Source organism: Hypanus sabinus, chromosome 29, assembly GCF_030144855.1.
Source record: "Hypanus sabinus isolate sHypSab1 chromosome 29, sHypSab1.hap1, whole genome shotgun sequence".
In the NCBI taxonomy this organism is placed as follows: domain Eukaryota; kingdom Metazoa; phylum Chordata; class Chondrichthyes; order Myliobatiformes; family Dasyatidae; genus Hypanus; species Hypanus sabinus.
Genome location: NC_082734.1, coordinates 12,950,815 through 12,977,789, shown reverse-complemented (window position 1 = coordinate 12,977,789; position 26,975 = coordinate 12,950,815). Strand labels below are relative to the sequence as shown.

At 46.6% G+C, this 26,975-nt stretch overlaps 1 protein-coding gene across 4 annotated transcripts; it reads left to right on the top strand.

Annotated features, from left to right (window-relative positions):
* Window positions 1-3,311: 3,311 nt before the first annotated feature.
* On the top strand, window positions 3,312-25,838 carry LOC132383007 (cytidine deaminase-like). 4 transcript variants are annotated; one of them, XM_059953676.1, is made up of 5 exons: window positions 3,312-3,448; window positions 19,878-20,040; window positions 21,923-22,034; window positions 25,180-25,237; window positions 25,561-25,838. In XM_059953676.1, the coding sequence occupies exons 1-5, from the start codon at window positions 3,422-3,424 to the stop codon at window positions 25,672-25,674; spliced, it is 474 nt and encodes a 157-aa protein (XP_059809659.1). In that variant the 5' UTR covers window positions 3,312-3,421; the 3' UTR covers window positions 25,675-25,838. The 4 variants fall into 4 exon arrangements, with proteins under 4 accessions (XP_059809659.1, XP_059809660.1, XP_059809662.1 ...); XM_059953677.1 differs by lacking the exon at window positions 3,312-3,448 and adding an exon at window positions 3,749-3,790; XM_059953679.1 differs by lacking the exon at window positions 3,312-3,448 and adding an exon at window positions 10,880-11,000.
* The last annotated feature ends 1,137 nt before the right edge of the window (window positions 25,839-26,975 follow it).

The following is a 26,975-nucleotide window of genomic DNA, read 5'->3' as shown; positions in this document are numbered from 1 at the left end:
TGAGCTTCATATCATTTATCAACCCTTTAGTGTTGGACCTTGCCAGATGCCTTGTGAGAGAGAGTCCAGATTACTCTACTCGCCAGCTTTACATTCTGCCCAGCAAGCTGCAGCTACCTATTCTCTTCTATGGAGTTGTACAATAAGATCCAGGGTTTGGCTCCATGTCTTCTTTGCCACACTCCTATTCAACTCACTGGGACCTGATTTCTCATGCACTTCACAAAATAATTGGAGTAACTTTTCCTGCATTCCCTTGAACTTTTGGGAAATTCATTATAGTACAATATAATACCCTTTTTTAAAGAAATGAATCCATTTTAGTAACATCCAATATCTTAAAAATTGGCGAGTCCAGCTCCACCAAAATTCTGTGTGTGCCAGATTATTGGAGTTCACGGCACTGCCTCTTAAATACATTCTCCCTTGTATCTACTCTTCCCTGTTCTAAACGGGGCTTAATTCTGCTGTTTTTGCTGCTGCTCTGACTAAACTGAGATGGCTTGCAAAGTCAGGTTTGCAAGCAGTGCAGATAATTTTAAAACTATTATATAACTGCCCTTGATTTATACTGCCAACTGATCTTGATGACTGTGATCAGCTCTGCTAGCTATAATTTGGGTTGTTGCTGTGCACCGTGGTTTTACTGTGTTCAACAGCCTGTGCTTAAGGTGCAAAGTTTTCTGTCTAAAACTTCAGTCTCTTTTAATATAAAATGTAATGTGAATTAAATACTGTTGGACTTTATGGATTGGAAATGTTCCAAAATCTTTCATTGTACAATTATATCATGCTGTTAAACTATCTCAATTTCAATATCAAAAGACATTTTGTACTCTTGGTAAATTCCTTATTTTAGTGAATTTTTTTTCCAGAATAAACAGTAACTTGAATTTCAGTTGTATTTGGTGATTCCATGTGTTTCCAACTTAATGCATTGGTTCAGTGTTCCCAAGCATTGTAGTAAAGTTGTTCCCAGTATTCCTGCATGGGCAGAGGTGAGGGTCTGCATCCCCTATACAAATTGGCAAAATGTTTTCAAGTAACTGACCTCTTTTCTAGACCGCCCCCTCCCCCACACCCCACACAAGGCACTGCAAACAGTTTTTGCAGAAGTTGCTGATTCGGTTCCACTTGGATTTTCTATTCTGCATGTACTTGGAACTAGGAATTTTCAATCAATCCAACAAAAAGCAAATAACAAATCCCTGGATTGTTTTAATGGGGAAGGTTTATTTTTATTGCATTGACTTGAGTTTGTATTGGAACTCATTATAACAAAGTGGAGGTTTTAACTGAGAGAGGGTCTCTGGGATTATATCCCAAGCTGTACTGATGGGGTGCTGGAGAGAGAGATTGACCTCCAATGCCCACTGCCCTGTGAAAGTGTAATGGGACAGTACCTAGGTTGTGCTCTTGTCCATCTGAGTTCTCCCAACACTGCTCTCTGGGCTGTTACACACAGGGAGGGTGCAATGTAAGCAAGTTGAATTCTAGCACTTTCACAGTTGATCTTATCACTCATTAATGTCCCTCACAAACACTAGGTCTTGTTGACCCTCCTCATTACCTGGAACCAGATCCAGAAATGCTTCCTGCCTTGTCAGAAGGGAAAATGCTGCAAAGTTTCCTAAAAATAAATTCTCTCCCATTATGATTTCTATCACACCAGTTTCTGTCGGGATGATTGAATGTTACCTCATTCGAATGATTTGATGGTTCTAACAATTACCTGTAAATTTGCTCTTTAAACTTCTCGGTTGTTGAACACACAGTAGCAAACTGCTAACTTTTATAACTCCAGTGATGAGGTCTACGACCTTGACATCTTATCTCACCAACACTGTCACCCTCCTTAGTTTCCCATCCCATCTTGTTCTGACCCAGTTCTAGGCAAATGCCCCAACTTGCACCTACAGTTCATCTTTCTCAGAATCAAGGTTATTTGCTGATGTGTTGTGAAATTTGTTTTGTGCTGCAGTGCAATACAAGACAAAATTACTACAGGTTACAATTGAAAAGAGTGTAAAAGAAGAATTGTTTATGGAATATGACAGCAGAGGGGAAAATGCTGTTCCTAAATGTTGTGTGTGCACTTTCAGGCTTCTGAACTGTTGCTGGTGGTAAAGAGAAGAGGGCATGTCCTGGGTGGTGAGGGTCTTTTATGATGGATACTGCTTTTTGTAGATGTCATTGCTGGTGGGGAGGTTTATGCCTGTGCTGGAGCCCTCTGTTACATTCCCTATATTAGATCCTCCCATATCTTCTGAGACTCTTCCCCATAACCATTTCACTCAAGTTTGGATATCTCAGTCCTAGAGAGATACGGTAGGAAACGAGGTCCTTAGCCCTTTTACACCACACTGACCACGAGCCACTCACTTATATTGTTCCATTTATATTTAATGTTTTTTTAAACCACTCTCATTCCCCGATCAACAGCCCCAGCATCTACGTGTGATTCATAGTGACCTGCACATGGGTGATGTAGGATACGACAACACAAACTCCACACAGACAGCTTCGGCGTTCAGGGTTGAACCCAGTGATCTGGATCCATGAGTCAGTGGCTCTACCCATTGTGCCCCTGTGCTGTCTCAACCAATGTCTTGGGCTCCTTATTTTCCCCTTCCAATGTTGCATTCTGCTTCGTGTCTCTCTTGGTGACGGCAAGGAAATTGTTCTTGGATCCAATTTTTTAAAAATTGCACCTTGCCCCAAAGTGTGTCTTAGTACTTTATACATATCTTGATGCAGAAAGATGCCATTTGGCCCATCAGTTCTCTGTTGGATCCCATTCCCCCTTTTGCAGCCCATTAACCTATTCCCTTTCATGCTCATCAACCTCTCCTTGCTTTTTCTGCCATTTAATGCCACCAAGGACTAGTTAACCGGCCAGCACAACCTTGGGAAGTGGGAGGCAACTGGAGCCCCCGGGGAAGCATGGTCAGCAGGAGAACATGAACATCCGAGGTCAGGACTGAACTTTGATCTCTGCAGCAGCACTAACTGGTGTGGCAGAGGAATACAAGTCCCTTTGTCCTGCGCCATCTCAACCGCACAGTTCTCTCTGCCATCCTCCTAATCCTACAATAACTGCCAGGAATGTATCAGACAATTGAACCGGTTTAAATTGCTCTCCCAGAGGCAAACCACTGTACTGATAATAGCCTCAGGAATGCGTCTGATTCACCTTCTGTTCTCGCCCACCCGTGACCCCACTAACTTCTTAATTGTCTGTCACCATGGGGTTCTTCCTCCACAACACAAACAGTGCCATACAGTCATAGCTCCGGTTAGTAATACTTGGACAGTGGGCTCTTGTACTGTGGAAGCTCTCCTTCGTGGTCTAGATATCTGCTTTGCCAACTAATGCTGCTCCCTGCACCCTCTCAGACGGGAGGCAAATGTGGATTTCCACATGATGAAACAGTTCCCTCGGATTAAGGTGACTTCCCTTCCCTTCATTGTGTTGGTTAACTCACTATTAGATTCTTTCAGTATTCTCACTGAACATTATCACCCTGATTTGCTATTTTTAATTTTTTTAAATCAACTATTTAATTGATGTGTTAAAAGTAATGAACAATTTTGTTTTCCTTAATTATCTACATTTAATCCCCTGCTTACACCAAGATGGCAGTTATGCTCACGAGCCAATCAGCTTCTTGCAGAGCTCTGATGTCATTGTGATTTTTTAAAAATTGCTTTAAGATTTGGAATGTCAGTCTGTTACTTCTGATCCAGAGAGAGGGGCCATTGAATGTGGATCTCCATCTGTCTTCTCCTGGTAAGAAAAAAAATCCCTGATTGTCCCTACTGTTTGCACGTGACTTTCTGTGGTTCATTGTAGAAGCAAATAACAGAGGCAACCCTAGAAGCAAACATCCTGTATTATAGGCAGTAACTCTCAGCCAGTATCTACAAAGAGTTAAATCCACTCGGACAGCACCAGAGGTCAGGACTGAACCTGAATCTGTGGAGCAGCACAAATGGGTGTGGCAAAGGAATCTTAACCACATACTTCTCTCTGCTATCCTCCTAATCCTACAGTCATTACTGGGAAGTACCAGACAATTGAACTGGTTTAAATTACTATCCCAGAGCCAAAACACTGTATTGGTGATAGCCTCAGGAATGTGTCTGCATCCCCTTACATTCTCGCCCCACCCCTGAACTAACCTCTAATTGTCCATCAGCACAGAGTTCTTTCTTTCTCCCTGTTTAGCCACAACACAAACATATGGTCATAGCTCCAGCTGCGTGCATCAGATAGTAATACAATAGACAATAGTCAGTAGGTGCAGGGGTAGGCCATTCGGCCCTTCTAGCCAGCACCACCATTCACTGTGATCATGGCTGACCACACACAATCTGTACCCTGTTCCCGCCCTCTCCCCATTTTCCTTGACCCCGCTATCTATAAGAGCTCTATCTAACTCTCTCTTGAACGCATCCAGAGACTTGGCCTCCACTGCCTTCTGGGGCAGAGCATTCCACATATCCACCACTCTCTGGGTGAAAAACTTTTTCTGCATCTCTGTTCTAAATGGCCTACCCCTTATTCTTAAACTGTGGCCTCTAGTTCTGGACTCACCCATCAGCGGGAACATGCTTCCTGCCTCCAGCGTGTCCAATCCCTTAATAATCTTATATGTTTCAATCAGATCCCCTCTCATCCTTCTAAATTCCAGTGTATACAAGCCCAGTCGCTCCAATCTTTCAACATATGACAGTCCCAACTAAGACACAGTCAGGGTTGTCTTGTTCTCTGCCTCCGGCAACAGTAGCTCTCCCTCATGGTCCCATCTTTTGCTGAAGTAGCAGATGCTCACTGCGCCATCTTAGACGGAAAAAGAATGTGGATTTCCATGTGACGGAACAGTTACCGGGATCTGAATGACTTACCCACTCTTTATTGTATCAAATGTTTAACTCACTGAAGAAGGATCTAGTGCTTTCCTGGCAAATAGACTCTTCAGGGATCAACTTTAACCAACATTTTAATGACAAGCTCTTGCCATCTTCATCAGGGATGATGCCTAGGTCCATGATACATACAGTTGCAAGAAAAAGCTTGTGAATCTTTTGCAATTACCTGGTTTTCTACCCTGGAGCGTAGAAGAATGAAGGAAGATTTGAAAGAGGTATATAAATTATGATGGGTATAGATAGAGTGAATGCAAGCAGACTTTTTCCTCTGAGGCTAGGGGAGAAAAAAAAGAGGACATGGGTTCAGGGTGAAGGGGGAAAAGTTTAAAGGGGGGTTCACACGAAGAGTGGTGGGAGTGTGGAATGAGCTGCCAGATGAAGTGGTGAATGCGGGCTCACTATTAACATTTAAGAAAAACTTGGACATATACATGGATGAGAGGTGTATGGAGGAATATGGGCCAGGTGCAGGTCAGTGGGACTAGGCAGAAAAAAGGGCCAAAAGGCCTGTTTCTGTGCTGTAATGTTCTATGGTTTAATTACTTAAAATGTGGTCTGATTTCCATCTTAGTCACAATAATAGACAAGCACAATCTACTAAGGTAATAATACACGAACAACTGTAATTTTCATATCATTGAACATTTTGTTTAATCATTTACGGTCCAGGCTGGAAAAAGTATATTTAATAACTGGTAGAACCTCCTTTAGCAGCAATAACCTCCACCAAACGTTTCCTGTAGCTGCTGATCAAACTTGCACAATGGCGTGGAGGAATTTTAGACCATTCCTCCATATAAAACTGTTTCAGTTCATCGGTATTTCTGGGATACCTTGCACAAACAACCTTCCTCAGGTCATGCCACAGCAGCTCAAGTGGGTTAAGGTCTGGAGTCTGACCTGGCCATTCCAAAACACAAATATTCTTCTTTTTAAACCATTCTGTTATTGATTCCCTCTGTGTTTCGGATCACTGTCTTGTTGCATCATCCAATTTCTATTAATTTTGTTCAGTGTTTATAGTGGGCACACGAACGGAGACTTTAGCAAGTTTGAGAGATCACTGCAGCTCTTCTGCTGTTACCCTTGGGTTCTTTTACACCTCCTTCAGCATTGCATATCATGCTCTTGGTGTAATCTTTGCAGTATGCCCTCTCCTAGGGAGAGTAGCAACAGTACTGAATTTCCTCCATTTGTAGACAATTCCTCTTTACTGTGGACTGATAAACACTGGGGTCATTAGAAATACTTTTGTGGCCTTTTATAGCTTCATGCATCTCTACAATTTTATGGTCCTCTGAAAGTCATTTTTCATCGAGGCATGGTGCACTGATCTTTCTTGAGAAGAGCAGGCTCTGTCAGTAACCTGACTGTGTGTGTCTTTTTTTTTATATAGGGCAGGGCACCTCTACAACCCACACATCTAATCTCATCTCATTGATTGGAACACCTGACTCCAAATAGCTTTTGTAGAAGACATTACCCCAGATTTCATATACTTCTTTGAACCTAGCCTGTGATTGTTTAAATGGTGCATTCAGTATTAATGAGAAGTAGTACAATTGTTTGTGTTATCAGTTTAGGCAAATTATGTTTGTCTATTATTGTGATCCCATCTTGTTCTGACCCAGTTCTATGCAAATGCCCCAACTTGCACCTACAGTTCATCCTTCTCAGAATCAAGGTTATTTGCTGATACGTTGTGAAATTTGTTTTGTGCTGCAGTACAATGTAAGACAAAATTACTACAGGTTACGATTGAGAAGAGTGTAAAAGAAGAATTGTTTATGGAATATGACAGTGGAAACCTGATTGGTTGAAGACTAACCAATCAGGAAGGATAGATGACAGGGTACATATACTATGAGACTAGATGTGCCAAGGTATCATCCCTGATGATAATGGTGGACCTCATCATTGAAACATCAGTTAAAATTGATATCTATACCCGGCTAGAAGTCTGAGAGGAGTTTATTTGTTAGATACGCTGAGAAAGCACTAAATCCTTTTTTTGTCTCAACCACATAAAGTGCCTATAAAAAGCACTCACCACCCCACAGGAGTTTACAACGTCTTATTGTTTTATGGAGTGAATTTAGGACACTGATCAACAGAAAAAGGCTTTCTTGTGTCAAAGTGAAAACCGGTCTCTACAAAGTGATCTACATTAATTATATACATTAATTGATTGATTGCATGAGTGTTTACCCCCTTTAATATGACGCACCAAATCATCACTGGCGCAGCCAATTGGCTGTAGAAGTCAAATAATGCAGTCAAGGTGTTTCAATTGGTGGGAGTAAAAATACATCTGGATCTGGAAGGTCCAACTGCTGGTGAGTCAGTATCCTGGCGAAAACTGCACCATGGAGACAAAAGAACACTCCAAGCAACTCTGTGAAAAGGTTATTGAAAAGCACAAGTTAGGAGATGGATACAAGAAAATTTCCAAGTCACTGAATATCCCTTGGAACACAGTTAAGTCAATCATCAAGAAATGGAAAGAATATAGTAGATCTGCCTAGAACGGGCCATCTTCAAGACTGTGACCATGCAAAAAAGGGACTAGTGAGGAGTGAGGGAGGTCACCAAGAGACCCAAGACAACTCTGGAGGAGTTACAAGCCTCAGTGGCTGAGCTGGGAGAGACTGCACATACAACAGCTATTCTCTGCGGGCTACACTAGTGGCAGCTTTATGAGAGAGTGGCAAAGAGAAAGCCACTGTTGGGAAAAACTCCAATGAAATCTCAGCTAGAGTTTGCCAGAAAGCATATGGGAGATCCTGAAGTCAACTGGAAGAAGGGCCAGAATTGAGCTTTTTTGGCCCTCAAACTAAACATTATGTTTGGTGTAAGCTAAAAGCACTACACATCATCAAAAACAAACCATCCCTACCATGAAGCACGGTGGTGGCTTCATCGCTTCACGGCTGCAGGCCCTGGAAGGCTTGTGAAGGTAGAGGGTAAAAGGAATGCAGCAAAATACAGGGAAATCCTGGAGGAAAACCTGATGCAGTCTGCAAGGGAAATGCGGCTTGGGAGAAGATTTGTTTTCCAGCAAGACAGTGACCCCAAGCATAAAGCCAAAGCTACACAGGAATGGATTAAAAACAACAAAGTTAATCACCTGGTTGTGGCCAAGTTACAGTCCAGACCTCAATCCAATTGAGAATTTGTGGCTGAACTTGAAAAGGGCTGTTCACTCACGATCCCCACATGCAATCTGACAGAGCTTGAGTAGTTTTGTAAAGGAGAGTGTGGAAAAACTGCAGAGTCTAGATGTGCAAAGCTGATGGAGACCCATCCACACAGAGTCAATTGCTGCCAAAGGTGCATTTACTAAATACTGGCTTGAAGGGAGTGAGTAATTGGTTCTGGCATCCGTTAGTCTTGCAAAACTATGGATCTGCGTCTGGAAGGTTTCCCGGGCCTGGGCAGGGTTGTACCGAAGACCAGCAGTTGCTCTCCCCTCTCCACGCTACTGCAGGGCAAGGGCCGGTACAGCTTCGCACCGGTGTCATCACAGGAGTTGCCAGAATGAGGTTGAAGACAACGTCGGACTGCCTTAGGGACTCCAGCTCCGGATTTGTCCTCAGGGTTTACTCCCGAAGCCTTTCCCATGAGTGGGTACGGCCGCAAGGCAGCGGAGGTTTGAAATCAGAGTTTTCCCTCTCTTAGATGGACTGCCTTCCCAGGCTGACAAGCTCCATCCACCCGAAGCACTGGTTTTAAGGCGCCAGGACCCCCCTTCTCCTGTCAGTAGAAACAGCTCCGCCGGGCTTAGAGGCCGGGAGTTGGACTTGGTTGTCGGAGGCTATTTGAGGCGCATGTCGTGGGGAGCACTTTTAGGTAGTGAGGGCTTGACCCCACCACCACTCCTCGGGTTGACAACCTTACGAACGAGTGAGTAATTATGCGATCAATCATTTTGTGTTTTATATCTGTAATAAATTTAACCCTATTTGTTTTTACTTTGACACAAAAGAGTATTTTCTGTTGATCAGTGTCAAAAAAGCCAAACTAAATCCTCTGTGGTTCAATGCTGTAAAACAGTAAAACATGAAACTTCCGGGAGGGGGAGAAGGTGAATACTTTTTATAGCGCAGTATTTCTCTCTGCTGCCCCGTACAGTCATTTCTGGGAAGTACCAGACAACTGAACTGGTTTAAATTACTATCCCAGAGGCAAAACTCTATACTGATTGTAGCCAGAGGAATGTGAATGATTACCCCTCCATTCTCGACACGCCCCTGAACCCACTAGCTCATTAATTGCCCCTTTACTGCTGTCTTTCTCTCCTGTACAGCCACAACACGCAGTGCCATGTGGTCTTAGCTCCAACTGCGTGATCCACATACCCAGAGCCGGTGCTAGTAATTCACAGTCAGGGGACTCTAGGCGTAGCTCTCCTGCTCGTGGTCCCAGCTTTTGCTCTACCTGCTCCCTGCACCATCACAGATGGGAGAAGAACGTAAATTTCCACGTGAGGAAAGAGTTACACTCACCGGGATCAGGGGGATTTCCCTTCTCTTCATTGTATCAAACAATTAACTCACTTTTGGAAATTCTTTCGGTATCACTTTTTAAAAACTTAGTCAAGTTATTTGATTTTCTATTTAAAAAAAAGTTTGTAAATCAGCTATTTAATTGATGGGAGTTATTAGCTTAAAAGTAATGAACAGTTCTGTTCTCCCAATTATCTTCATTTAATATCCTGCTTACACCACGGTAGCAGTTATGCTCACGATATAAAATCCCTGATTGTCCCTACTGTTTGCACGTGACTTTGTGTGGTTCCCTGTATAAACAGAGGCAACCATTGAGGTAAATGTCCTCAACTGTAGGTAGTAACTCTCAATCAATATCGTACAATGTATCAAGTCATACCATTCAGTAAAAACAGTTCTTAAAGACACACAGCACATGTAGGTAGACGACACTGGTATCTTTTAAGTAAAGGAAACAAAGTGAACCATCACCATTCCGAAAGGGTAAGACGAGGGAACACACACCAGTCCTCACAGAGGGATCAGATGTGGAAAGAGTGAGCCATTTCGAGTTCCTGGGTGTCAATATCTCTGAGGATCTGTCCTGGACCCAACGTATTGACGCAGCTACAAAGAGGGGTGATTTTTCATAGCGAGTTTGAGAAGATTTGGTATGTCTCCAGAAACACCCAGATTTCTACAGATGTAAACACAAAGTGCAGTGCAGACGCTGTGGTCAAATCAACACGTACAAACACGCTGGAGGAACTCAGCAGGTCGGGCAGCATCTGTTGAAGGGAGCATTCAACGAAGGGTCTCGGCCCGAAACATTGACTGCTCCTTTCAACGGATGTTGCCCGACCTGCTGAGTTCCTCCAGCGTGTTTGTACATCTTGATTTCTACAGATGTACCGTGAAGAGCATTCTAACTGGCTGCCTCACTGTATGGGGTGGGGAGGGGGGGGGGGCTACTGCACAGGATTGAGTTATGCAGCAGAGAATTGTAAACTTGGTCAGCTCCATCCTGGTCACTATCCTCTGTAGTATCCAGGACATCTTCAAGGAGCGATGTCTCAAAAAAGTGGCGTCCATCATTAAGGGCCCCCAATACCCAGGACATGCCCTCTTCTCATTGCTTTCATCAGGGAGGAGGTACAGAAGCCTGAAGACACTTACTCAATGATTCAGGAACGACCCGCAAACTGACCCTGGAGAGGAGAATTTTGTGCATCATTGCAGGCTCGGTCACACGAATCTCTTCCAGGTACGATTGGAAGCACGCAAGCCAGAGTTCAAAAGCGATGCTGGCTTCCAGAGATTGAGGTTCAATATCCAGTCTGTCGGGTCGTAAAATGCTCTCCATGTTTTCTGAAGTCTTACGCACATGTTGAGAGGGAGAATGCTGCCACACTTTACAGTACTCGGTAACCCTGCTCTCTCTGTCTTGCAGGCCAACGTCAGAACTTTCTCCTGGCCCTTGCGAGGCATCAGCCCTGCTGCGTACCTGGTCAAGTGCACTGGCCAGCTGGCTGGAGAAGTTACTTCATTAAAGTTATATAAAGTAAAGAATACAGAAAGAAGGTAGTAAAAGAAACAAAATAGTATTCATCAACAAGTCACTAAGCCACTCCTCACAATATACTGAAAGAGGGAGCTACAAGTATCTTTTTCCAGTCTGTCTCAATATCCTTCTCTCCAACTCTCGGCACCAACCGTGACCCAGCCTAAGAGGAGATTCCCACTCGTCGCTGACCTGAGGCTGTGGCCAGCTCTGGCTGCAGTGGTGCCTGGCTTCGTGTCTTTAATAAGACTTCAGTTTTGAATGGCGTTTGCCTACTTTTACTGTTTGCATAATTTTTTTCTCTCTTCGCTCATTGGGTGTTTGTTTTTTTTTAAAGGGGTTGCTTTGCTCTGTGGCTGCCTGTAAGGAGACAAATCTCAAGGTTGTATAATGTATGCGTACTTCGATAGTGAAGGTACTTTGAACTCCACCTCCCATTAACCCAGCCAAATTTCCAAAGGATTGTTTTTTCTATCCTTTGGTAACCATCTGTGCTGTATCCTTCGATAACCACCAGTTCTGTGGTGTCTGCAAACTCACTCATTAAACCACCTACCTTTTCACCAAGATCAGTTGTCGCCATCAGCAGATGTCCCAGGACCGATCCATTGGTCACAGCCCCCCTCCACTGATAGGGTGACGTTATTGAAACTTAGGATCCTAAACATAAGGACATCAAGATATTTCATAGCTCCTCCATCCTGATCAAAAAGGTGCAGCAGTGCCTTTATTTCCTGTGGAGCATCAAGAAAGCTCACCTCTGTCCCAGGATACTGACGGACTTTTACCGCTGTACCATTGAGAGCAGACTCACCAACTGCATCTCAGTGTGGTATGGTAATTGTCCTGTATCGGACCACAAAGCACTCCAGCGGGTGGTGAAAACTGCCCAGTGGATTATTGGCACCCAATTGCCCACCATTGAGAACATTTACCATAAACAATGCCTGGGCAGGGCAAAAAGCATTATCAAGGATGCATCTCACCCTAACCATAGACTTTTTACCCTCCTCCGATCCAGTAGGTGCTACAGGAGCCTCCGCTCCCGCACCAGCAGGCTCAGGAAGAGCTTCTTCCCTGAGGCTGTGACCTTGATGAACCTCACATCACAGCGCTAAGCAGTATTGCACCCATATTGTACCGTCTCAGTACTTTTATATTTGTGTGCTGTAACACTTACTTTTTACTCAGTTATTTTGTAAATAACACTATTCTTTGCATTTCTGGTTAGATGCTAACTGCATTTCATTGGCTTTGTATCTACTCGGCACAACGACAATAAAGTAATCTAATCTAGTAAGGGATTCTTGAACGAGGGTTCACAATTACATGATAAGTGAATCGATGTTTAAAATTGGGGTATGTGGAACTTCTTGTAGAAGGTGTAACCTTGGAATTTCTACCTCGGTGGGTTGTGGAGGCTAGATGACTGGAGTTATTTAAAAATGAAGGAACTGGGGGTCTTGGGAAGAGTATAGAGGAAGAATGGAGGTGTGTGGCAGATTGGCCATGATATTATTGAATGGCAGGGCAGATCTGAGGAGGCTGAATTCCCTACACATCTTGTACTAAAGATCTGATTTGGAGGATTATTTATAGCAGAGGTGGAAAATTCAGTCTGACTAATAGGTCAATCTACCTCAACCCAATTTCACCACTCCAAAATCCAAGCAGCTCACGAGAAGCCATTTAACCACTTTATAATTTCTTGGGTGCATTTAGTTCTTGAGGTCTGAAAACTCTGGGCATGAGGCTGATCTGACTCTCAACCACAGGCCTTCCAGTCAGGAAATGGTCACTCCGTCAAGGTTGGCAGGAAAGGCAGAACTTGTCAAAGACTGACATGTTGCACAGCCAATGGCACAGGACGGAGAGGCACAACTGGTGGGCATGTGATCAGACTTCCAGGAATGATGTTCAGAGTCCAGGGCACCACTCGAGCTTGGTGAAAGGGACTTTGCCCACCATCTAAATATTGTTTTAGATCCCAGGAGGGCAACTTTTGGATAATCAGAAAACAGAGGAAAAGATCAACAAAGCCCCCAGTTCTACGACCTTGTGGTTTCTCCAAAAGCAAACTCAACAAATGTTGGAAAGAGTCAACAGTTTAGTAAACATCTACAATTTCCCCTTTTTTAAAAAAATTAAAAATTCTCTTTCAAGTTTACATTGCACTCTTACAAATTAATATTTGACATGTCTTCCTCGGGCAATGTTCAGGACTCTTTGGCCAGTTATTGTAGTGTTTACCAATCTAACAAAGTGCCCTCATTGAACCAATTTAGATTGCAGAGATTTTTCAGCTCTAAGCTTGTGCCTCACTACCTCTGCTCCTGCTTCCACTCCACCCCCCTCATCCCTCCTACACCGTCTGAATCTTACCCCACTCAAAGATTGAGGTGAAGTTTGAAAACCAGAAACTCGGCCTTGAGTCTATTAATCACCTTCCCTGGGAATTACCAATAGGGCACACAATTGACTTGATGGGAGAAAGCAGAGGGTGATGATGGAAGATTTTTCTCGGAGTGAAGGGCTGTGATTAGTGGTGTCCCTCAGGGGTCTGTGCTGAACCCATTGTTTGTCACCCTTATCAATGTTTGAAAATGGACGTGATTAGTTTGCACTACAAAATGGAGAAGGGAATCAAAGTTCAAAGCACGTTTATTATAAAAGGTTGTATGTCACAGGCAGCCTCAAAGCAAATGTAACTCTCAGGTTTGGCCAGCTTTGTTAATCTAGGGGCAGACGGCCACCGGCCCAGACAAATTTGAGAAATCTTGTTTGTGTGGATGCTGCGTGACGTTTTCCCCTGTTACCCAGAAATAACAAACAGTACACAATATGCGATCAAACGATTGAGGTTTACAATTCTTAATTTGATTATAGGGTTAGTAAAGACAGGAAAAAGGGCTCAGTTTAATGAAACGGTCTAATGCGTACGTTGGAGCTCATTGTTTTCACTTTTGCTTGTCCCCCATCGATTTCCCCCAGCCATCATCAACTCCCGACCCCATTCCAACTCCACTCAGTCCTACAGTCTACGATTTCCCCATTCTGGCATCTTCTCTCTCCATCGTCCCCTGAACCAAAAGCCCGCAAATCCCTTCTCTCAGACAGACAAGAAGAAACAACACGCCTCTAATTGGATGGTGTACATTCCAGAGCCCCTGTTATCTCTACTCATAACCCAAACACTGTTGCTACAGGGGAACCATTACTTTAGAAGTGAAACCTTACTAAGAAACCCAAAGAATCCATGAGGAGAAAGGCCGACAAGCACCCGACGTGCAGAGGGAGAAAAAATAACAAATTGTGCAAACAATAAAAGTAAGCAAATAGCATTGAGAATGAAAGTGAGTCCGCAGAAATGAAGCCTGGAGCAGGCCTCACCCTCGGTTCAGCACAGAGTAGGGAGCAAAACCAGCCCAATCCTCACCTGTGGTCCAGACACCCTGCCTCTTTTCAATCCAGCTGCACCAAGGTTTAAATTGTCCAAGCATTAGTTTCTTCCTCGCTCTAGGACCTAGTCCCTGTCGTATCAATACGCCTTGGGTCTGGACCCCGCCGCCATGTTTTGGCCCTTACCCGACCTTTCCAAATTGACCTAGCACTTGGATTAATCAAACCTTGTGCTCCGTTTAGGTGGCTGGGCCTCGGAATCTGCCTCTCCTCCGCTCTCCTCACCCCGGCTTTGCCTCGAATATTCCTCGTCCTCGCCTTGCACCCGTTCACTTCGACCCTTCAGCTCAGCCTTGCTTTCACCCGCCTCTCAGTTGTTTGTGGTGATTGTTCGCCACAAATTTTACCGGAAACAGTATTATTAATATTTTGTTGTATTCTTTGTTTTGTTTGCTGCTAACAAGCAGTCACTGGTCTCCACCAGCGCCATTTTAAACCAGTATCAAAAAGTACAGGGGGCACAAAACAACAAATTTCACATCACACGTCAGCAAGAATAAATCTGGTTCAGGTAGGTCTTTCACAGTGAACAGCAGGGCCCTGGGGAGTATTGTACAACAGAGGGAGTACAATTACATGGTGCCATAAGACCCCAAGATATAGGAGCAGAATTAGGCCATTTGGCCCTTCGAGTCTGCTCCGCCATTTCACCATGGCTAATCTAATCATCTTCTCAGCCCCAATCTCCTGCCTTCTCCCCATTTCCCTCCATGCCCTGACCAATCAAGAATCTATCAACCTCTGCCTTAAGTGTACACAAAGACTTGGCCTCCACAGCTGCCTGTAGCAAAGAATTCCACAGACTCACCACTCGCAGGCTAAAGAAATTCCTCCTCATCTCCATTTTAAAAGGACGCCCCTCTATTCTGACTGAGGCTGTGTCCTCTGGTCTTAGACTCTCCCACCGGAGGAAACATCCACTTTATGAGGGTTTTGGACCATTTGGTGAGGTCACTCCCCATTCTTCTGAATTCTAGTGAGTACAGGCCCAGAGCCGTCAAATGCTCTTCATAAGACAAGCCTTTCAATGCTGGAATCATTTCTGTGAACCACCTTTCAGGAAGTCGGTGACCATCACCAGGGACCCCGACCATCTGGGCCATGCCCTCTCCTCGATGCTGCCATCCTGGAAGATGCGCACATCAAGGTTCAGCAACAGCTTTTCCCCCACTGGGACCCAGCTGAGAAGCCCTAATTCAACCTCAGACTCTTTCAACTTTTATTTTCATTTTTTGTTGCCTTAAGTTTTGTGTAATTTATGTTTATGTTGACTTGTGTTGGTCGTGTTTGTAATACATTGTGTAGCCGCTGCTGGAAAAAGCTAATTTTCACAACATTTATACCCCATTGGCCTATGCCAATATCAGACCTGAACTTGACGTGAGAGGGAGAGGTATGGAGAATTAAGGTGGCAATCAATAAGCTCACAGGGGTGCCCCAAGGCAATGAATACAAATGCCCTCCAAAGACATCATCCAGCTGTGTTTGGTTTCACTGGTGTTGAGGAGACCAGGCTGGTAACACCAGATGCTGTGCCCCCGATCTGATGAAGTGGAGGGGAACCACTGCTTTACCTGGGAGGTCCGTTTGGTTCCAAGGATGATGGTAACGGTCAAGGTGAAGGATCAAGTGTAGCTGCTTGGAAAAGAGGACAGGTCGGTTGCTGGAGATGGAAGAGCGAGTGATGGAGGAAGAGTGAGTGGAAATGGAAGAGCGAGTGATGGAGGAAGAGTGAGTGGAAATGGAAGAGCGAGTGATGGAGGAAGAGTGAGTGGAGATGGAAGAGCGAGTGATGGAGGAAGAGTGAGTGGAAATGGAAGAGCGAGTGATGGAGGAAGAGTGAATGGAGATGGAAGAGCGAGTGATGGAGGAAGAGTGAGTGGAAATGGAAGAGCGAGTGATGGAGGAAGAGTGAGTGGAGATGGAAGAGCGAGTGATGGAGGAAGAGTGAGTGGAAATGGAAGAGCGAGTGATGGAGGAAGAGTGAATGGAGATGGAAGAGCGAGTGGAGGATGAAGAGTGAATGGAGATGGAAGAGCGAGTGATGGAGGAAGAGTGAATGGAGATGGAAGAGCGAGTGAAGATGGAACGTTCCTTTCAGATTGGAAGGTGTGTCAGTGGACACAAGGAAGGCTCTAACAAACCTGCATTGGGGAGGGGGAGGGGGAGGGTTGATGCTTTGCTGCTGCTTGTGCATGGGAGGGGGGAGAAGGGGAGTTTTGGCGTTCTGATGTTTTTACTGTCATTCATTCTGTTTTCACGGATGCCTGTGAAGAACAAGAATGTCAGGTTGTAGATCGTGTGCATTCTCTGATATTAAACGGAACGATTGAACTCTTGAATATTTGTACTTTGAAAGTATTGTGACCGGTTGCATTGGAACGGCCAGGAGTGTACGAAGCTGCAGAGACCCAGCCCGATTCTCCACAGAAACATCCCTCCCCACCATCAGAAGTATCTATCTGCAGTGCAGCTGCCTCGGGAAGGCGATATCTGTCATCAAAGATCCCACAATCCGGGCCAGGAATTCCAGAAGCCTGAAGACCAAGACTTTCAACTACAACCCTAACCACTACCCCAGAGTATAGCAACACAATGACCATTTTACATTGCATTGGTCATTTCTTTGTTCTAATTGTTATCTTCCTTGTACCATTTTGTATAAAGTTCTGTTTCTGTGGATGTGGCATCTCCAACACTGAGACATTCCTGCGAGTAAGATGTATTTTATTGCACATGTGGATGCATGTACTTGTGCATACGTCAATCAACTTGACTTTGATGAGATCACATTGAATGATGGAGAGTGTTTGAATTCCCTGGTGTTATCGTATCAGAGGACTGTCCTGGGCCGAGCACGCAAGTGCTATTTCAAAGAAGGCACAGCAGTGCCTCTACTTTCTTAGAGGTTTGAGCAGATTCAGCACATTACCTAAAACTTTGACAGACTTCTAGAGATGCACAGTGGATAGTATCCTGTCCGGTTGTATCATGGCCTGGTGTGGGGACACCAACACCCAGTCCAACACACGCAAAACCTTCCCCACCACTGAGCACTGACTCAAAGGAGCAGCCGTCAACAAGGACTACCACCATCATGACAATGCTCTCTTCTCACCCCTGCCGTCAAGGGGGAGGTACAGGGGTCTTAGGTACCACCACCAGGTTCAGGAACAATTATCACCCCTCGGTCACATCTCAATACTGAACTGACTCCAGAACCTACAGATGCACTTTCAAGAATTCTACAACTCATGTTCTCAGTGTTATTTATTTATTTTGTATGTTTACACCTCGTCTTCTTTTGCACATTGGTGGCTTGTCATCCTTGCTTGTGTTCAGTTTTTCACCGATCCTAATGTATTTCTTTGTACTACTGTGAATGCCTGCAAGAAAATGAATCTCAAGGTAGATGTATAAGTACCTTGGTAATAAGTGTACTTTGAACTTTGGTTGGTTGAGTGCAGAGACTGGTGGCCAGAAGGTGAGGACCAGGGGAATTATTTTATTTCTCTGTCCTGGAGGTGTGGATGGGGATGGGGGGGGGGGGTGAGAGCAGAGATGTGAGATGTAGATGAAATGAGAACATCTTTGTCAACCATGTTAGAGGGAAGCCACCAACCAAGAACGAAGCAACTGACAAAAACCTCATCCTCCAAACAAGATCGAGGAACTGGGAGATTGGAATGGAACAAGAGGCATGATGGGAGGAAGTAGCATCGCCATGGTTACAGGAGTCTGTAATGTTTGTTTGTGGCTAGGTGGCCTGAGATGGATACAGAGAGGGGGGGGGGGGGTAGCCGCAGGACCATGGGAGCGTGAGGTCATGGTGGCTGTAGTTCCCGCTGAGTGCAGGAGGCAGCAGTAGTGCAAGGGATAATGAGGAAATGAGCACAAAAATGGATCCCAGTGTCCCAGCAGAAACTCCCACTCAGTCCCAAATGGAGTCCCCACCCAGTCCCAGCACATCTACTGTTTGCAACAGAACAGCCACTCACTCCCAGCAGAAGCCCCCACTTACCCAACATACTGCATCGGTTACCACTTCTCAAAAGCCTAACTCCCACCCCCACCCAATATAAACCCCCCCACTCAGTCCCAACACACCTGTTACCCTTTCTCAATGGACCTGCCACATACTCCCCACTCACTCCCAGCAGAAACCCTCTAGTCTCAGCATATCTGCCAGCTATTCCCAACAGAACTCCCACTCATCTATTTTCACAACATCAGTACATTTTTTTACAATAATTTTATTCAGAAGAAAAAAAACAAGATTTATAGAGTGCAACACATAGATACATCTCAACGTAACTTGTGTGCATTCATATATTGTAATAAAATTGATCAAAATGTTATAGTATAAAACATAAAGGTATACCACTCTGTAATCAAAAATTTAAAGATAAGTCATACATCATAAAATAAATTTCTTTAAAAATTTATTTTAAAAAAGTCAACCCCCTGCCAACTACCAAAGAAAAAAGCTGATGGATGATAATGGATAATTAGAAAAAAACACATTCACTTAAGAAGAGAAGATAAAAATATAAATAAAAGTCTGTGCACGGTTAAACTTTATAAATTGGAAAAGTAATTTAGGAAAGATCCCCAGATATCATAAAAGGATTGTTTTGAATTTAAGACTGAGCAGCGGATCTTTTCTAAATTTAAATACGACATAGTATCACGTAGCCATTGAAGATGTGTAGGAGGGGTAGACTCCTTCCATTTAAGCAGGATTGCTCTTCTTGCTAAAAGAGAGGTAAAAACTAAAACCTGTAGGTTAGGAGTATTTAAAGTTATATCTTCATTTGCAATAATACCAAACAAGGCAGTAAGGGGATTTGGGTCAAACTGGACCCTAAAAAGTTGTGAGAAGGTATGGAATACTTCCCACCAAAACTTTTCAATTGTAGGACAAAACCAAAACATGACCTAAATCGTCAGATTTCTGATGAAAGATGGAATAAAATTCTTAAACGGTTTAATAAATCATCTTTCTGTGCTCGTCATTCTCTTCTACAATTTAAAGTGGTTCATAAAGCTTACATTTCTAAACAGAAGCTCTCCAGTTTTTACCCGTATGTTTCTCCGCTTTGTAATAAATGCAACTCTGCTGATGCCTCTTTAATTCATATACTTTGGTCTTGCCCTACAATTGAGAAGTTTTGGCGGAAAGTACATACTTTAACCATTCCCAGTAGGGTCCAGCTCATGCCCACACACCCAGCATTCTGAATAGAAAATCTGTTTTCTTGCAGACAGGGACTGTGACAGCCCTGGTTAAAGAGTAAGTTCAACGATAAGGTCAATTGCCTTATCCTGTGCTGCTTCAGATAACAGAGCACGCAGTCCGTGCCTGTCGGTACTGTCCGTCTGATACAGAGCTACGAGAGCCTTCTAAAGCCCCGGCCCTGTGTGTGTGTGTTTGACAGGTCAGGATGTGCACTCCGGCAGAGCAAACAGCCACCCAGAAAGCGCAGGAGGCCGGCAGGCTGATCGAGAAAAGCCACGAGGCCAAGGCTTGCTCTTATTCCCCGTACAGCAGGTTCCCGGTGGGCGCCGCTCTCCTGACCGAGGATGGGAAAATCTTCACAGGTGAGGTGACCGGACGGCGCACCGCTAACCCAGACCGGGTGAGGGAGGGAGGGAGGGAGGGGAATGTACCGCAGGGGCAGATGGAGCGGTTACGTTAGGGTTCGATCCCGACCTCCGGCGTTCTTTGTCATTTGTATGTTCCCCAGGGCGCCCGGCTGCGCCACACGATGTGCACGGGGGTAAATTAACTGCTCTAAGTTGCCCCGAGTGTGTGAGTGAGAGGAGGAATCGGGAGGAATTAGTAAGAACTCCGGGGGGAAATAAAAGGGAATACTGAAAGTTTCAGGAACAGTTGCCATACCAGCATCGTGCGCCTAAAACGGCGTGGATAATCTCACTCACTGCAACTCAGAACTCATTCTACAACCCATGACTCTTTACAACTCATGTTCTCGGTATTTTGTTTAAATTTGCACACGTTGTCGTCTTTTGCACATCGATTGTCAGTTTTTGTTTGTAAAGTGTTATATTTATTTTTCTGGAAAAAAATAAATCTCATGGTGGGATATGTGAACACATAGGAGCTTTAGAGAATTTTGACTTTGTTGTTGATGGTTGACACGGACTCTGTGGGCAGAAGGGCTTGTTCTTGCTTGATACAGCCCCCTCATGAGTCTTGACTCATTCCTGCCCTGTGCTAGAGGGAGTACAACAGACGTGATTGGGGCTGAAAGAGTCTTAGGGCAAGATATGTCCATTAGGAGCGTCTGGCGTGCGGAAGAAAATGTTGTTGCTGAGAATAAATTTCCTCAGGGGACACCGACTGTCTGTCTAGAGCGAGGAGACAGGATCCAGGCTGGGATCGAGATGACGAGGAAAGCTTCTCCTTTCAAACCGTTCTCTCCCCCCACCCCCCAGGACTGCGGACGCCAACTCATTGGATTTATTCGAGGGGGAGATTAGTAGAAATGTGGCCACGGAGGGGGTGGGGAATGTAGTTCTGAGGACCCCCTCTGTCCTTGTATTGAATTGTGGAACGGATCGGATCAGCTGTGAGTTCTGCACCCATTTCTTCATCGCTGAGTTTTAACCATGTCATTCCAGTACCTCTTACCCCAAAACATTATCCCTTCCCTCTCTAGACCTGCGTTTGGCAAGCTCCCTTTAGAATGTACCCCATCTTTCCGCTTCCTTTCCCCCCCCCCCCCACCACACCACCACCCCTGGACCCATTTCCCCTTTGCTATGTCCCACACCTAGCCTTCCTCGCGTTTCTCCAAAGCATGCCACCCTGCCGCTGGAAGGTTTGAGGTGGACTCCAAGTGGGACAGAGATCCGGCGAGGATGTGTGTGTGTGTGTGGGGGGGGGTGCGATTGGCACTATACGTTTGGGCAGAAGGGGAACAGGGAGAGTACGGGTTGGGGGTGGAGAAAGAGCTGGGGGCAGTGGAGAGAAACAATGGGGGGGGGGGAGGTCGGACGTGATCTGGGAGGGAGGGAGAGTTGAAGGTGGCGATGAACTAGAAACCATTACCTGTTCCGGCCTCTACCGACCAAGAGTGACCAGCGACGAGAGTCGGGATTTGGTCTCTGCTGACCATCAGACCAATCTGCTGGACAACAGGACCCCGCGCACCCCGACACCGGGGGGGGGGGGGACGGGACGAACTCCCCGTGGGTGAAGGAGGCGGGAGAATCTGAGGTCAATCGCCGTGGGTGAAGGAGGAGGACGACTCCCCAGACGCGGTGCTTGTGAAACAGAGAGGGGTTAAATCCAGGATCGGCCCCTGTGAATGAGGTGGGTGCAGATATCTGGGACAATGTCCCTGTGGATGGGGTGGGTGGAGGGAGTGATGGTTAAGGGAGGGGTGAACCTGAGGTGGGGGGCTAAACCGCAGAGGCGATGCAGAGTGAGGCGACTGACCCATTCTCCTCTCCCCAGGCTGTAACGTTGAAAATGCGAGCCTGCCGGTGGGGATCTGCGCCGAGAGAGTAGCCATTCACAAGGCTGTGTCAGAAGGCTGCACCAAGTTCAAGTCCATCGCTATTGCCAGGTACCCGTGACGCCTGGAAACGTGACCCACTTGAGGCATCCACACCTTCACCACCAACCCCCAGATTCTGCCCTCTTTCCCCCAACACCCTCAACCACCCTCACCCCACTGGCCCCAGCCCCTGCTCTGACCTCCACGACCTCACTCAATAATATGTCCTGAGACCACCCCGGTCTCACACAGAGGGGCTGCAGACACCCTGGAATCAGGAGGGTTGGGCTGAACGAGGTCAGAGTGGACAGGACCCACCCCCCCACCCCGGTCTCACACAGCGGGGTTGCAGACACCCTGGAATCAGGAGGGTTGGGCTGAACGAGGTCAGAGTGGACAGGACCCCCCCCCCCCCACCCCGGTCTCACACAGAGGGGCTGCAGTCACTCTGGAATCAGGAGGGTTGGGTCAGGAGGGTTGGGCTGAACGAGGTCAGAGTGGACAGGACCCACCCCCCCACCCCGGTCTCACACAGCGGGGTTGCAGACACCCTGGAATCAGGAGGGTTGGGCTGAACGAGGTCAGAGTGGACAGGACCCCCCCCCCCCCCCACCCCGGTCTCACACAGAGGGGCTGCAGTCACTCTGGAATCAGGAGGGTTGGGTCAGGAGGGTTGGGCTGAACGAGGTCAGAGTGGACAGGACCCCCCCCCCCCACCCCGGTCTCACACAGAGGGGCTGCAGTCACTCTGGAATCAGGAGGGTTGGGTCAGGAGGGTTGGGCTGAACGAGGTCAGAGTGGACAGGACCCCCCCCCCCACCCACCCCGGTCTCACACAGAGGGGCTGCAGTCACTCTGGAATCAGGAGGGTTGGGCTGAACGAGGTCAGAGTGGACAGGACCCCCCCCCCCCCCAACCCGGTCTCACACAGAGGTGCTGCAGACACCCTGGAATCAGGAGGGTTGGGCTGAACGAGGAACGAGGTCAGAGTGGACAGGACCCCCCCCCTACCCCGGTCTCACACAGAGGGGCTGCAGACACCCTGGAATCAGGAGGGTTGGGCTGAACGAGGTCAGAGTGGACAGGACCCCCCCCCCTACCCCGGTCTCACACAGCGGGGCTGCAGACACCCTGGAATCAGGAGGGTTGGGCTGAACGAGGTCAGAGTGGACAGGACCCCCCCCCCCACCCCGGTCTCACACAGAGGGGCTGCAGTCACTCTGGAATCAGGAGGGTTGGGCTGAACGAGGTCAGAGTGGACAGGACCCCCCCCCCCCCCCCCCCACCCCGGTCTCACACAGAGGGGCTGCAGACACCCTGGAATCAGGAGGGTTGGGCTGAACGAGGAACGAGGTCAGAGTGGACAGGACCCCCCCCCCCCCCCCACACATCCTGGGGGCAGGAGAACATGGAACATGACCAGGCTACTCGGGCTCCTCTAGATATAAATGCCTTCATCTTACGGACGGCATAGCTCTCGTGACCTGAGAATTTCCAAGGCTCTCCTCCCCCTGATGTCTGCTTATATCCCATCGTTAGAGATATTCCAACTACGGAAAACATCTCAAGATCTATCCTGTCAAGGACATTGTAATCGCTTGTGGATCTAAACTGTCCGGCCTCTCTTGGAGGACAACTGTATCATCTCAGAAGTAGCTTGGGGAACCTCCTTTTGGGCTTTGAGCTGCACCCGCTATTTAAGGAAAGATGTGCTAGCTCCAGAGAGGGTCCAGAGGAGGCTCATAATCACAAGGTCTGATTTAAGAGGAGCGTTTACTATCTCTGGACCATTATCTCATTTCCTTTACCTCCACCTTCCCCCACCTCTACGTGAACTCCCCCTTGCCGAGGCCAGACGGCAACTCTTGGACTCAACCAGAACCCTACTGAGAGGCATCAGGCCGCTGTCTCCCACCCCATCATCAACCTCATCACCTCTGGAAGATCTCTCTGCAGCCTCCACTACCTCAGCCCTGCACTGCCTCCTTCACAAGATCCACAGACAAAATTGCCCCAGTAGGCCCATTGCTTCTCCTGCTGCTGCCCTAACCAAACTTGTGTCCTTGTATCTCGACTGCATCTTGTCTCGTTGGTTCAGCCCCTTCCCACCTATATCCATGACACCTTCACTGCTTCAACAACTTTTCAGTTTCCTGGCCTTGACCACCTCATTTTTACCCTGGACATCCAGTCTCCGTACACATCTATCCCCCCCTCCCTCACTGGGAAGTTTTAAGGCCTCTATTCTTTCTTGAAGACAAGCCCAACCAGTTTCCTCCACTAACACCCTCCTCTATCCAGCATGGACCGTTTATGCCTGCCTTTTCCTAGGCTGTGTGGAACAGTCCATGTTCCAGACCTACATAAGGAATGCTACATTGGTGCTAACTTCAGCAGCCATGCTGAGCTCGTCAATTTCAGCAATCTCACTATTAACCTCCACCTACTTCATTCGGTCCACCTCCAACATCTCTGTCTTCATCTTGGGAGACAAATTATCCATCAATATCTTCTACAAGCCCACTGACAGTTACCTCGACGACACATCTTCCTACCTCGGTGCTTGCAAAGATGCACTTCCCTCTTCTCAGTTCCTCACTCTCATGATGAATCTTTGCACTCCAGGACATGCGAGATGTCCTCCTTAACCAGAAACCAGGGGTACCACCGCCTTTCCCACTGTTATTGATGCAGTCCTCATCCGTATTCCTTATGCATCCAACATACAATCCTCTGCAACTTCTCCAATGGGGTCCGAGCACCAATCTTCACCTCCCTTCCACTCCCTGCTTTGTGCAGGGATCCCTCTCTCTGCAATTTGCTCGTGCCTCCCCACCGATTCTCCCTCCAGGAACTTAACCCTGCCACCGTGCTCAGTATTACATCTGCCCCTACACCTCCTCCCTCGCCACCGTTCAGGGCCCTAAACAGGTGAGTCACTTGAATCCTTTGGTGCTATTTACTGTGTCAGGTGCTCCAAATGTGGCTTGCTCTACATCGACGAGACCCAGATTCTGATTGGTGGGGAAATCGGTTCATCGACCGCTGGGATCTCCTGGTGACCAACCGTTTTAATTTCACTTCCCATTCCCAGACTGCTGCTACATTGAGGCTGGACACAGAATTAGAGGAATGAGGCACGCTGATATTTTGCTTATGAGCATTGCTCTGGCTGCCCCCAGTGAGGTGTTAAGGCTGTTCTGTTTCCTTTCAGCAACAAGACTGATGACTTCATCACTCCCTGCGGAGCGTGCAGGCAGGTCATGAGAGAGGTAAGACCTTGTGTCCAGGGTATCCTAGTGGCCCGTGAAGCTGGAGTGCGAGAGGCGGGCAGTGACCGTGGGGCTCGGGCAGACTGTCAGCCTGGGTTCCATTGGACATTCTGTGGGGTGGGATCTGCAGTCTGTTCGGGATCGGGGGGGAATCATCATTATCAATAAGGTTTGGGAAGAAAAATCTGCCGGTAGTGAAGAATTACTGACGTGTATTTCACTTGCTCCCCCTCACCTGCCTTTCCCCCTACTCTCCCCTCCCCTCTATACCACCCGCTCTCCCCTCCGCCCCTCCTCTCGCCTCCCCCCCCATCCCGTCACAGTTTGGAATGAAGTGGGAGGTCTACATGACGAAGCCAGATAAGACCTGCAAGACGATGACTGTTGAAGAACTCCTGCCCTTGTCCTTCGGGCCCGAGGACCTTCAGACCAAGTAACCCTGAGCTGAGCTGACCAGGTGCGTGTGGAGTTGTTCAGAGCAGAAATGCAGTCTGGATGCACGCTTTGTATAAATTTAAATTGTATTTAATTCTGTTTGAAGTGGAAATGTATTTGTGATGCTATAATTTTATAATATTCAAAAAGTTCCAGATGCAAATGATGTCAAATTAGTTTTATTTCATTTAATGAACAAATTTCAGCAGTCACTCTGGCGGTTTAGACCACATCTCACCAGCAGCTGGAATGAAGTTGTGCTGCTTGGTGATTTTAGAATGTAAACCAGTGCAACACAGGTGGAGACCATTCGGCCCACAATGTTGTGCTGAACCAGGCACAAAGTAAATCAAAAACACCCAAACACTAATCCCCCTCCCTCCATCTCCCTCACATCCAAACGTCTCTTCAAAGCCTCTAATGTATTTGCCTCCATCTACCACTCTGGGTAAAAAACTTACCCCTTAATCCCCCTTGAACCTACCCCCTTTCACCATTAATGTATACCCTCTTGGTATTAGACATTTCAACCCTGGGAAACAGATCTCCCCGTCTACTCTATCTGTGCCTCTGATAATCTTATAAACCTCTATCATCTCCCCACAGCCTCCACCAATCCACTGCAAACAGTTTAAGTTTGTCCAGCCTCTGGTAATAGCCCATGTCCTCTAAGCCGGGCAGCATCCTGGTAAACCTCTTCTGCTCCCTCTCCAAAGCCTCAGTATCCTTCCTCTAGCGGGGCGACCAGAACTGTGTGCAATACTCAAGTTTTTGTGGAAACTTTGCATCTGACCCGGGCTGCACCTACAAGGCTGGGGTGGCAGGGGTCCGAAAGTCAAAATGCAAAGGGGGTTTTACTCTGTGTTTAGCCTGTGCTGTGCCTACTCCAGAAGTGGCTGAACATGGATCTGGACTGTGTCTAATATGTGGTGTACGTTTCACGGAGTTTAATGATAGTATAGAGGTCTGGTCCATGGTATAACTGAACTGGGAGTGTCTGAGGAACATTTAATGTTCTGTATCTGACCAGGGCTGTGCCCCCACTGGGAATATTTTATGGGTGATGCCTCTGTGCCTGCATTCCCTTTGTCCTTTCAATTCTCGACCTCAGGACCCTTGGGAACGCTTCGTGGAAAAGAACTTTCTAACCTGTCTTGTTTTCATGGGTGGGGAATAGTGTAGCGCAGGAGTTCCCTACCTTTTCTTTAAAACAAAGCTACAAAAGTTTACACCAAAGTACACAAAATACAAACATGAAGAATTTTTAAAGATTCATTTACGGGATGTGGGCGTTGCCAGCATT

Excerpts from the sequence above, each read along its gene's own strand:
- LOC132383007 (XM_059953676.1), top strand. The coding sequence starts at position 3,422 with ATGATGAAACAGTTCCCTCGGATTAAG. Across the intron at positions 20,041-21,922 it reads GGATGGGAAAATCTTCACAG|GCTGTAACGTTGAAAATGCG; the intron begins GTGAGGTGACCG and ends TCCTCTCCCCAG. Across the intron at positions 22,035-25,179 it reads AAGTCCATCGCTATTGCCAG|CAACAAGACTGATGACTTCA; the intron begins GTACCCGTGACG and ends GTTTCCTTTCAG.